The sequence below is a fragment of the Oncorhynchus keta genome, chromosome 13 (genome assembly GCF_023373465.1).
Source record: "Oncorhynchus keta strain PuntledgeMale-10-30-2019 chromosome 13, Oket_V2, whole genome shotgun sequence".
NCBI lineage: Eukaryota > Metazoa > Chordata > Actinopteri > Salmoniformes > Salmonidae > Oncorhynchus > Oncorhynchus keta.
Window position 1 is genome coordinate 32621563 of NC_068433.1, and position 12795 is coordinate 32634357.

At 40.6% G+C, this 12795-nt stretch overlaps 1 protein-coding gene across 3 annotated transcripts; it reads right to left on the reverse strand.

The window, feature by feature from the left end:
* Positions 1–282: 282 nt before the first annotated feature.
* On the reverse strand, positions 283–6341 carry LOC118392216 (ras-like protein family member 11A-like). Of its 3 annotated transcripts, XM_035783955.2 has the most exons (6): positions 6136–6295; positions 5209–5758; positions 4292–4348; positions 2971–3053; positions 2369–2539; positions 283–2115 (listed from the first exon to the last, which is right to left on the reverse strand). In XM_035783955.2, exons 2-6 carry the CDS (start codon positions 5354–5356, stop codon positions 1813–1815), a joined length of 762 nt encoding a protein of 253 aa, XP_035639848.1. In that variant the 5' UTR covers positions 5357–5758; positions 6136–6295; the 3' UTR covers positions 283–1812. The 3 variants fall into 3 exon arrangements, with proteins under 3 accessions (XP_035639848.1, XP_035639849.1, XP_035639847.1); XM_035783956.2 differs by lacking the exon at positions 5209–5758 and having other exon boundaries at positions 6136–6341; XM_035783954.2 differs by lacking the exon at positions 6136–6295 and having other exon boundaries at positions 5209–5835.
* Positions 6342–12795: the final 6454 nt, after the last annotated feature.

Below are 12795 nucleotides of genomic sequence, written 5' to 3' on the forward strand. Positions count from 1 at the left end.
CAACAGCATCAATGTAACAGTATTGCTTCCATCCCGCTATTTGCCCCAATCTGGGCTCAAACCAGGGACCCTCTGAATACATTGACAACAGTCACCCATGAAGCATCATTACCTATCGCTCCAAAGAGCAAAGGAAACAACTACCTCAAGAGCGGGTGACGTTCTGGGGGAACTGGGCACTCCCTTACCTCTGGTGCAGGGTTCCCCAACTGGAGTTTTCTGGGTTCCAAAAATATATTTTACTTTTATTGATGGACATAAAAGATTAAAAACACCAGCAAATCTGCTCCAAGTGATTTTAATTTTGGAAATCCATTCCAAAGTATTCCCACACAAAACAGAGATGCTGTAAATATGTGATTGTATACAAATGTAAACAAGGTTTGATATATTATATCTGTTTGGGAGTCTTGCGGTCTACAGCATTTGCGTTTTTCAAATTATTTGTAATTTTGTTCCGGCCCCCTGACCATTCGCTCAAGAAAAAAAATCAGCCTGCGGCTGAATCTAGTGGGTGACCCCTGCTCTGGTGTGTGTTAAACTCTGAGGCAGCAGATAGAGGTGAAAGGTCATGAGAACTCGTGGTTGCATCCCAAATGGCACCCTGTGCCCTATATAGTGCATTCCTTTTGATGGGCCCTGGTCAAAAGTAGTGCACTATATAGGGAATACAGTGCCATTTAGAACTCACCCCAAGTCTCTCCCCTTTCCAGACTCATATAAAAAACAGACAGAAAGATACATATGTAGGACATAGAGCCTCCACATGTGTTACCTTACAGGGGCCTGAGTAGGGTTGCAAAATTCCTGTATTTTTCCAATAATTCCCAGGTTTTTCTGAAATTCTGGTTGAATGATTCAAAGTGTCCTGCTTATTCCCCCCTGATTCCAGGAATCTTCCAACCGACTTTTGCAGCCATAGGCATCACAGTGGTTTGATGTAGGGTGGAGTTTCCCCTAAGAACTGGTCTGTGGTCAGTTTTATCTATTGCCTTCATGATGGTTGAAGTTAGGGTTGGGGTAGGGTAAACTGATCCAGTGGTTTGTGACTGTTCAGGGGAACCAAGCTGGTATAGATTAGTACAGACCAGGATGTCAAGGACTGTGGTTGAGTGCATTTTGTAGCAATTCAATTGAATTAAGCATGGCCCGTCCATTTGAAATGTTTCAATGAGAAAATACATAGGTTCAATCTCTAATGGCACTGTACTATAATATAGCCTAGAGCACAACCTTTGACCAGGGCTCGTAGAATGCCATTAGAGATAAAGTGTCCCTTCATTATAGGTAATCTGTGATGCCAACATAATTTCTCTTTGCCTCTGGGTACAGTTTATTTTAGATGACATTCTTTAAATACAAAATGTATCAAAAGCAAGGAGAGTTGACTACTGCATAATCGCTTCGTACGAATAGCGATCTCAGAGAAGCCTACGAATGGTCCGTTAGACCTGTCAGTCGTAGTCTGTTTTTCAGTCTCCTCAGTCACCATTGGTTGAATCGGCAGACAGGCATCTTCACGTCACATACCAACGAAGCCCACTCCGTTGTTGGAAGCGTTTGGTCTTGCTGTCTCTGTGCCATTCTTTCCACAAGTGGAATATAGATTTCCTTATCTCAATGTTCCATTCCAATAGAATGAAATAGAATATAGAACCGTTTATCTCTTCTCTGTGTTCCAATTGAAACTGTTACATTCATTCTCATACAATGACATCACAAGAGAGTCAACTGGGCTAAATCCATAATTCCAATTCTGGAACCAGAACTAGAACCGTCAGAACCAGAAGCATCTCTTTTTTTCCATTATCATCACAGCGTGGTAGCGGAAGACTTCCCCTTGGAAGAGAGCACCTGTCGGAACCTTCTTTTGAGCTCTTGCATGTTGGGGGACTTAGGCCGGGCTAGGTGCAGCCCCCCTCTCCTCTTCTCCCCGTTCCCCCCGCCCAGCGCTCGGCTCACCTCGCCACAGAGGTGCAGGAAGGCGGAGTGGACCCCCTCGTGGTTCTCCCGGGCAGAGACCTCGAAATACGCACCACCCAGAGAGGCTGCCAAAGTCTCACCCTCATCGGCTGGCACCTGACGGGCACGGAGGAGGTCACTCTTGTTGCCCACCTGGGAGGAGATGAGAGATGGATTAGACCAATGTTAAGGCAGTGTCCAGAAATACTTCCAGATAAAATAAAGGTTATCGAGCCACCAGTATGACGAGGACATATACCGGGAGAGTTAAATATGACATATAATTTAATGTATCGCTATGGACACGGATGTAATAGATGGGTAACAGATACTGTATAGTTAAATACTAATAATAATAGGATCCAGCTCCCGTTACTAATAGATGTAATATAACGGTCAGACCCACCAGTATGACAGGTATATTCCCTGCAGGGTGGATGCGTCTGACGTGCTGGTAGAGAGGCTGGATGGTTCTATAGCTGCTGTGATCTGTGATGGAGAAGACCAGGACGTATCCATCCGCCCAGTAGATAGACCTGTTGATCTGCTCCTGACAATAAAGTCCCTCTGCATCGTCCTGGATGGAAGGGTGAGGGGAGGAAAGGGGTAAGGGGTAGATGAGAGAAAGAGAGGAAAGAAAGAGGGAAAGTCAGTGGTATGTAGCCAGTGATGTGTTTATCCGAACTCCTACAGTAGTCTGCACGGTTATTATTATGGGATTATGGAGCAGACAGAAAGACAACACACGCTCTTTATCTCAGGCATAGTCTGTTTACAAGACCAGGCCTTTGAATGGGTGGTGGAAGTGAGTTTGATAAATGAACGGGAGCCTCCCTTAGGCCTGGCACTGAATTATCAAAAACCACTTTAGGAGGGAGAAGAGGCCTGTTCTACTGTAACATCACACATTCCGTTGTACAACTGACTAGGTATCCCCACTTTCCCTTTCCCATTCCTTAATGAGCTATTTGGGACTCAGCCCTTGTGTGGCGAGAGAGAGAGACCGACCTGTAGAGAGACACAGGGCGTGTCCTGAACCTGTAGTGAAACCTGTTCTCCATCTAGATTGATCTTTCTGGAGTACAGGGCCCCTGGGGACAGAGATAAGCAAAACATTACTGACTATGCACAATGGATTGCTATGCAACAAATGTAAGACAGATGTAAAATGTATAAGTTGCCTGTATTATTAGGGTAGGGTGTTTACAGTATAAGTTAATAAAGAGAGACATTTATTGGGTAAACCACTAACGTCTCAGCATCACAGTGCCTACTTCACTGTTTAGTGCCCTGTATAGTGCCCTACACGGGGATGCCGAAACGTTGGTGTTTATCCAATAAATTACTGGGAGCCTATAGAGTGTGTGACTCCATTTATTTTTATAGCCTACAGTTAACTCGCCATTAGTCAGCACTTGTACTAACTTTGTTGGGTGTGCGCCAGCTCAGGCTTTTCACTGGGTGTTTATAAGTGAAATTGTTTCTAAATGTGTAGTAAACTAGTATGGGGTTCTTACAAGGTTATAACAATGTGAAATGACGAGTTCACGTTTTATTGTCACATGCACAAGTACAGTGAAATGCTTCACTTGCAAGCTCTACCCAACAGTGCAGTAATCAATATCAAAATAGTATAACTAATACGAAAATAAATATACATAACAAAGAAAAACACAAACATAACATACATATAGGGTGAGTGGCAATAACAAATGTACAAGATTATGCATATTACGCAGGGATACTGGAGTAATTTGAGATAAATATGTACATGTAAGAGGGGATTAGGAGAAAGTGACTGGTTGTCATGGTTCCACCTGTCACCAGAGGGCAATAGAGACCATCCTATATACAATAACGACACTCAGGTGTGTTCTATTACTCATTCTGATTTCCCTGTTAAAAGAGCTGTGTTTTCTGTTGTACTTTGCAGAAGCTTGAATTGTTTACTGTGTGCGGTCGTTTCCTGAGTGAGTTTTCGAGACTTAGTGTTTGTTGTTTTTTCCAAGTGTACTGGGATCCTGTGGCTCCCGTTCTTAGTAAAGTATTATGTTTATCCTTAACCACTGATTCCTCGTTTAGTCTCTTCTCTGCACCTGGGTCCAACCTCGCCATGTCACACTGGTAGCAGGATGAATAATGATAATAATAAACCGTATGGCAGCAGCATAAGTGGTAGGTGTGTGTGTGTGTGTGTGTGTGTGTGTGTGTGTGTGTGTGTGTGTGTGTGTGTGTGTGTGTGTGTGTGTGTGTGTGTGTGTGTGTGTGTGTGTGTGTGTGTGTGTGTGTATTTTATACGAATGGGACTGTTAAAATTATATAACCTTACCTGTGTTTGCCTCATAGTCCCCGATGAACCTCTTAGTCAGGAACCTGACTATCAAAGCTGTGAATGAAACAAGGAGAAGAATAGTCTCAAATGAGAAACACTTTGAGAATAATAACGTAGTTGACTACATATTTTCACAGTTGCCATTGAAGAATACTGTACTCCTAGTTGGCATAGGCCAACAACATCCTAAACATGGGAAAATATCAATGTACCCTTGATCAAGGCACTTAACCCTAATTACGCCTTTAAATGGCTGTAAATTGCTTTCAATTGTCTACTAAATGATTTAAAAAAATATATAAACACCTTGAGAAGAATACTAGAAGGCCACACATCTGTTATAGTCGCTGTAAGAGAATACTGCATGCTACATGCTGTCTATTTTTCACTGCTGACATAGCCTGCTCCTTAGTTGGCATAGGCTGTCTTCATCCTAAACCAAATAGTACCCTCTTCCCTCCGTACTGCAACTACTTTTCAAAAGTAGGTCACTTTAATAAGGAATAGGGTGCCATTTGGGACATGCGCTCAGCCTGTCTGTCCTGGTCTAGTCTGTGAACGTACACGTCGCCCCCTGGCGAGATTGTTTACCTCTCACTGTTCAACTGGCACACCCGTGTGTAGCCTATCCCAAATACATAATAACATATTTAGGTGGAAATGTTAATAAGTAGACATTTTTCCAAAATCGAAATTTGTATTGGCAATATAGGCTACTTGTATGGCCAATCCGTTTGTGCCAAACTGATGCAAATAAAGTATTTCAATTCTAGCATACATTTTCTATTAGGACCCGATTAATAAACCTCGATAGATTCATTCAAAGAGTCGGACATTAAAAACCTCCGGACTTTCACGACAACGGTGCGATTCAGACTACTTTTGCACACTTCTCGTAAAGCTTGCTCTCCTACCTGTTTTCCCCACGTTGCTCGCTCCCAAAACCACGATCTTGACGTTTTTGTTGGGTACGCAGTCTAGAACGGGATACTCCTGTATTGGAACTAGCAGAAAGTTGCTAGAACCACTATTCATTGTTGTCGGGTCAACAGGAAGACGCATTTAGGAGTCCTTATCGGTCCAGTCTGGGAATGCCGTGCCTCTCTTCGTCTTCGTCCCCCCACTGCTAAAACAATCCTGAGCCTCGGGAGCTGAGGCTTAGTGTGTCTCGCCCATGATGATAACTGAAATTATAATCGTCCACTTTGGCTGCTACTCGAAACAATTCTAACTACCACTTGTAGTTCCACTGCATTGAGTGCGCAACAAGTTGACAGAATCCAGTGATTTTGGCGCACCCTGACCAGAACCGTTATTTGACCGTAGCTTTTATATTGTCCCGGTTATTTCACATCGGCTAAGTATACCGAGAAAGAGCAGCAAATAGTCCACATAAGCCAAAGGGGTTAGAGTAGCCTAGACAAGTCTATCCCTCCTGTTCCAGAGCCCGCAGCAGTGGTTCGTCTAGTGAGAGAAGAGAGTCAGAGCAGCCGGAGAGGGATGAGAGAGAAGAATGAGTAGGCTAGAGTTGCTGAAGAGGCACAACTCCGAACTGAAATACGTGTTTTTGTCTCACAAATGGCACCCTATTCCGTAGCCTATAATAGTGCACTACTTCAGACCAGAATCCTATTGGTCCCTGGACCAAAGTAGTGCACTATATAGGGAATAGGGTGCCATGTAGGATCCCTATACTTCACCAACTCAAGGTGTCATAAAAAAAATGCACACCCCTCCCCAACATAAAAAAATATATTCACACCACCCTTCCCTTGTACTGTAAAATAAATGTAACACTCTCCCGCCTCACAGAATTAAATCAAAATGATGTTAATACTCACAAATAAGCTCTCGAGTGGCACAGCTAAGGCAGCTCAGTGCAAGAGGTGTCCCTGTTTCAAATCTAGGCTGCATCACATCTGGCGGCGCACAATTGCCCCAGCGTCGTCTGCGTTTGGCTGGGCTAGGCCGTCATTGCAAATGATAATGTGTTCTTAACTGACTCGTCTAGTTAAATGAAGGAAAAAATAACAATACCACAGTTGATGCCACACAGAGCTACGGGCCAGAAGGTTGAGGGTTCGCCAACCACCGCAGTTGAGCTCACGCTCCCTGACTGTTTCATTACTTCACGATCAGAGCCGGTTACAGACAATGGTCAACTAGGAGGGAGTCAGATTATCATCATATTGTTGCCATATTTATAATTATATAAAATAGATGCAACACATTTTACCCCAATAGGTTTCTGTGCAAATCCACCACGCAACCGATAAACAAAACATAGCGACTTCAGACACTTCAATAACATGGTTTATGTTTTCAACACCACAACAAATAGACTATGTCAATCTAGACAAATAGAAAATACATCCCTCCCATCCTTGAAGGTTTACCAAGTATCGAAGGCTTGGTTTGACAATCTCCGAATGTCATGACATTTTTTGGTGTATTGTAACAGATGTCTCTTTCACCAATTTTCCAGTGCACAGTTTGGATTGATTGATTTATTTTATTTGTCAATAAATAAATAAAATACTACAGTACCAGTCAAATGTTTGGACACATTCAAGAGTTTTTAGAATAATAGTAAATACATCAAAACTATGAAATAACAGATGTGGAATCATGTAGTAAGCCAAAAAGTGTTAAACAAATAAATATATTTGATATTCTTCAAAGTAGCAACTCTTTGCCTTGATGACAGCTTTGCAAACTCTTGGAATTCTCTCAACCAGCGTCACCTGGAATGCTTTGCGATCCAACTCATCCCAAAGCATCTCAATTGGGTTGAGGTCAGGTGATTGTGGAGGCCATCTGACGCAGCACTCCATCACTCTCCGTCTTATTCAAATAGTCCTTACACAGACTGGAGGTGTGTTGGGTCATTGTCCTGATATGATAGTTCCACTAAGCGGAAACCAGATGGGATGGTGTATCGCTGCAGAATGCTGTGGTAGCAATGCTGGTTAAGTGTGCCTTGAATTCAATTTTTTTTGTATTGACTGACCGTATCTTAAAGTAATGATGGACTCGTTTCTCTTTACTTATTTGATCTGTTCTTGCCATAATATGGACTTGGTCTTTTACCAAATATGGCTATCTTCTGTATACCATCCCTACCTTGTCACAGCACAACTGATTGGCTCAAACGCATTAAGAAGGAAATTACATTCCACAAATTAACTTTTAACAAGGCACACCTGTTCATTGAAATGGATTCCAGGTGAGTACTTCATGAAGCTGGTTGATAGAATGCCAAGAGTGTGCAAAGCTGCCATGATTTTGATTTAACACATTTTTGGTTACTACATGATTTCATATGTAATTTCATAGTTTTGATGTCTTCACTATTATTCTACAATGTAGATAATAGTAAAAATAAAGAAAAACTCTGGAATGAGTAGGTGTGTCCAAACTTTTGACTGGTATTTGAAATCTACACAAATAATTGTAAAAGTGACCGGGATTGCACAATAAAGTTGGGAATTTATTTCCATTTAGGTCCCTACTTTGCTTCAGCGTATGCTACACTAATATAAGGACTAAATGCCAGTCTAATTTACACATCTCTATCTGGATTTTGGAGGGAACGTAATTTTTTCATTGGAAAGTTAATTTATTTTTTGCTGTTGAGATTTAAATCAGCACATCACTTCAATGTTGCTTTAAATCAGTGTGCACATGTGTATTGTCTTTCTCTCTCTCTCCCTCAATTCCATTAAAATTATATCCAAAATAGATAATCCTGTTTAAAATCGACAGATATACTACGGTTCAAAAGTTTGGGGTCACCTAAAAACATATATATATCTTTTTCAAAGCACATTTTTTGTCCATTAAAATAACATATAATTGATCAGAAATACAGTAAAGAGGTGACTCCAGAATGCTGGCCTTCTAGGCAGAGTTCCTCTGTCCAGTGTCTGTGTTCTTTTGCCCATCTTAATCTTTTCTTTTTATTGGCCAGTCTGAGATATGGCTTTTTCTTTGCAACTCTGCCTAGAAGGCCAGCACCCCGGAGTCGCCTCTTCACTGTTGACGTTGAGACTGGTGTTTTGCAAGTACTATTTAATGAAGCTGCCAGTTGAGGACTTGTGAGGCATCTGTTTCTCAAACTAGATACTCTAATGCACTGGACTTGTCCTCTTGCTCAGTTGTGCACCAGGGCCTCTCACTCCTCTTTCTCTTCTGGTTAGGGTCAGTTTGCACTGGTCTGTGAAGGGAGTAGTACACAGCGTTGCAGATCTTCAGTTTCTTGCCAATTTCTTTAATGGTAAAGTCTTCATTTCTCAGAACAAGAACAGACTGATGAGTTTCAGAAGAAAGTTATTTGTTTCTGGCCATTTTGAGCCTGTAATCGAACCCACAAATGCTGATGCTCCAGATACTCAACTAGTCTAAAGAAGAACAGTTTTATTGCTTCTTTATCAGAACAACAGTTTTCAGCTGTGCTAACATTGCAAAATGGTTTCCCAATGATCAATTAACCTTTTAAAATTATACACTTGGATTAGCTAGCGCAACGTCCCATTGGGACACATGAGTGACGGTTGCTGGTAATGGGCCTCTGTACGCCTATGTAGATATTCCACATAAAAAACAGCCGTTTCCAGCTACAATAGTCATTTACAACATTAACAATGTCTACACTGTATTTCTGATCAATTTTATGTTATTTTAATGGACAAAAAAAATTGCTTTTCTTTCAACAACAAGGTCATTTCCAAGTTACACTACCGTTCAAAAGTTTGGGGTATGTCCCAGCCTACGTCTTCAGGTAATAATTTCAGGTAATAAATTGAATGCAGTTTTTAGCCTTATATTTAGCTAATGAATGATGTGCTATGCATAAGCTTCTAATATATAGCCTCAGTATCTTGCGCTATATGCACCAGGTGCTCTGCTGTCCTCTCTCCTTAAAAAAATGCTCCTTAGCTCTTGGAGTCTTAGGAAACGCACCTTGGGGTTTTGTTGTATATGGCCATTACATCACGGCTAAGGGCTGTATCCAGGCACACCGCATTGCGTTGTGCATAAGAACAGTCCTTAGCCACGGTATATTGGTCATATACCACACCCCCTCAGGACTTACTGCTTAATTATTCAAGCATGTCATTACAATGATGAAGATCAGGACAAATAAACATTTGTTGAAAGTGAGGAAGGAATGAAGCAACAAAAGAGAAAGAGGAGGTAGGCATGCCACACAACATTAGGGGAAATATTATGAAAATGTGTGCATGTGTCAGAGTACTAATTATACAAATGTAAAATAAGCCCTATTATATTTCCAAATTAAAATCTAAATCGCTGGCCTAAAATTAACTTTGTAGGCATATGTCCTGCACCAGCATCACATGTTTTCTCCCAGGTTCATGGTTTGAAAGAGGTGTGTAACTGCATTCCATATACAGTACCAGTCAAAAGTTTGGACACACCTATTAATTCAAAGGTTTTTCTTTATTTTCACTATTTTCTACATTGTAGAATAATAGTGAATATATCAAAACGGTGAAATAACAAATATGGAATCATGTAATAACAAAAAAAGTGTTAAACAAATGAAAATACAGTATATGTTAGATTCTTCAAAGTAGCCACCTGTTGCCTTGATGATATAGGGTTGGTATACAAAAGATAGCCCTATTTGGTAAAGACAAAGTCCATATTATGGCAAGAACAGCTCAAATAAGCAAATAGAAACAAAAGTCCAACATTACCCTAAGACATGAAGGTCAGTCAATCCAGAAAATGTCAAGAACTTTGAAAGTTTCTTCAAGTGCAGTCGCACAAACCATCAAGTGCTATGATGAAACTGGCTCTCATGAGGACCTCCACAGGAAAGGAAGACCCAGAGTTACCTCTGCTGCAGAGGATAAGTACATTAGAGTTACCAGCCTCAGAAATTGCAGTCCAAATAAATGCTTCCCAGAGGTCAAGTAACAGACACATCTCACCATCAACTGTTCAGAGGAGACTGCGTGAATCAGGCCTTCATGGTTGAATTGCTGCAAACAAACCACGACTAAAGGACACCAATAAGAAGAAGAGACTTGCTTGGGCATAGAAACACGAGTAATGGACATTTGACCTGTGGACATTTGTCCTTTGGTCCGATGAGTCCAAATTTGAGATTTTTGGTTCCAATCACTGTGTCTTTGTGAGACGCAGAGTAGGTGAACGGATGATCTCTACATGTGTGGTTCCCACCGTGAAGCATGAAGGTGTGATGGTGTGGGGGTGCTTTGCTAGTGACACTGTCTGTGATTTATTTATAATTCAAGGCACACTTAACCAGCATGGCTACAACAGCATTCTGCAGCGATAGGTCATCCCATCTGGTTTCCGCTTAGTGGGACTATCATTTGTTTTTCACCAGGACAATGACCAAAATACACACCTCCAAGCTGTGTGAGGGCTATTTGACCAATTTGTAAGTCGCTCTGGATAAGAGCGTCTGCTAAATGACTTAAATGTAAATGTAAATGTAAATGTAAGGAGAGTGATGGTGTGCTGCATCAGATAACCTGGCCTCCACAATCACCCGGCCTCAACCCAATTGAAATGGTTTGGGATGCGTTGGGCCACAGAATGAAGAAAAAGCAGCCAATATGTGCTCAGCATATGTGGGAACTCATTCAAGACTGTTGGAAAAGCATTCCAGGTGAAGCTGGTTGAGAGAATGCCAAGAGTGTGCAAAGCTGTCATCAATGCAAAGGGTGGCCACTTTGAAGAATATAACATATATTTTCATTTATTTAACACTTTTTGGCTTACTACATGATTCCATATGTGTCATTTCATAGTGTTGATGTCTTCACTATTATTCGGTAGAAAATAGTAAAAATGAAGGAAAACCCTTGAATGAGTAGGTGTGTCCAAACTTGTGACTGGTACTGTAATACAGTATAATACAGTACAGCAATACAGTCCACACTCAAAAAGATGAACTTGCTGGAGCTAGTTTCATTTACTTACCCAATGGAATGGAACATTTGTAAAATGCAGGGAAAATATTCACCCTGATCTGTAGCTTATTCTTTAGATATTTGGGGCTGCTGGTGAATGATGTGCAGGCATAATCAAAGTGACACTGGACTAGCACACCTGCCACAGTCTTTAGGATGTCTATAGCTCGGTTTTCATCCAATTGGAAACACATTTTTATGTGAATATTGTCAAATCTGCATGTAAACGCATGTAAAGCGCATTATGAGCAAAAAAAGATATAGCTTTTGTAAAGAAAGGAAGAGAAGCTTATGCCTATCCCCAGAGAGATAGAGATATTCTAGCAGCATGCGACCACAGTGACTGAGTCTGCTCTATAGTTATAGATTTACAGAAGAAGGTTTATTGGTTAATTTTTGATTAGCATATTTTGTATAAAGATAAGCATTATATTGTTAGATTATAGGAGAAACTCTGGTAGGCCTGAAACATTCTTCCTCAACTCCATTTCAACTGTCAGAGTAAGTTGGAGCATTGGTGAGGCACTGCCTTCCTATCATAGGCTTGCAGTTGCTAAAGCTTAATAATGGCCACACCACACCAAAACTTCACAACAATGTATAAACTTTATTAGGATAATGTCAAAAGCAGGCTATTATATTGTGGCAAAGACAGCATTACAGTTGGAACTTAATTTAGCCAAAGAAAATGCTCAACATAATGAAACAAAACAATTGCGAACTGGTTTAAACCTTCACAAAAGTTTAGAACAGGCTATATTGCAGCAATTAGCAACAAATGCAAGTGCCTACCATACCCAACAAATGACAGAAATAGGCTGATGTTATTTATTTGACAACAGACCTAGTTAAAACCTATTTTAAACTAAATATGGAGCACACAAATAAATTTAATTTAGCCAATGAAAATGTCTTAACAAAATTAAACAGAACAGGTTTTGCATATTTAAAAACTGGTTTCAATTAATAAATAGTCTTAAAATAATAACAATTATATACAGTAACAATAATGAGTCAAAAAAATTATAAATAAATATAAGTTTCAAAATTCCATCCTTCCCGAATAGGGAGTTGCACAGTAGCCTGCATTTGGCCTGAACAACCTTCTAATCTTCCACTACAATATTAAAACATATATTAAATTACAATTTGGCCTACCACAATTTTATTTATTGGCATTTAATTTTTTATCAGCCAAAAGCCAGAATTACTAAGGGAAACCCTGGAGCATTTCCCAATCAGAGTTTTGGTTTTGTTACAAAAAAAATGTTGCATAGGTATAGTGAATGTGCCCACTCTGGTATTGCCACGTGTGCTCTAGCCAACAGCTTGCAGATACAGTGCAGGTATAGCCTACTACACAATGAGATTATTATTATGCTAGATTATTTTGACCTGTCAAATGGCAGCCAAGCATCGATCATCATGTCACCAGAATAAAACCTATTGAAAGGAGCATCAACCTCATCACTGTGAGCTTTCACCACCCTCTGAAGTTCATTATAATTGATTTCATCTGTAGCCTAATAA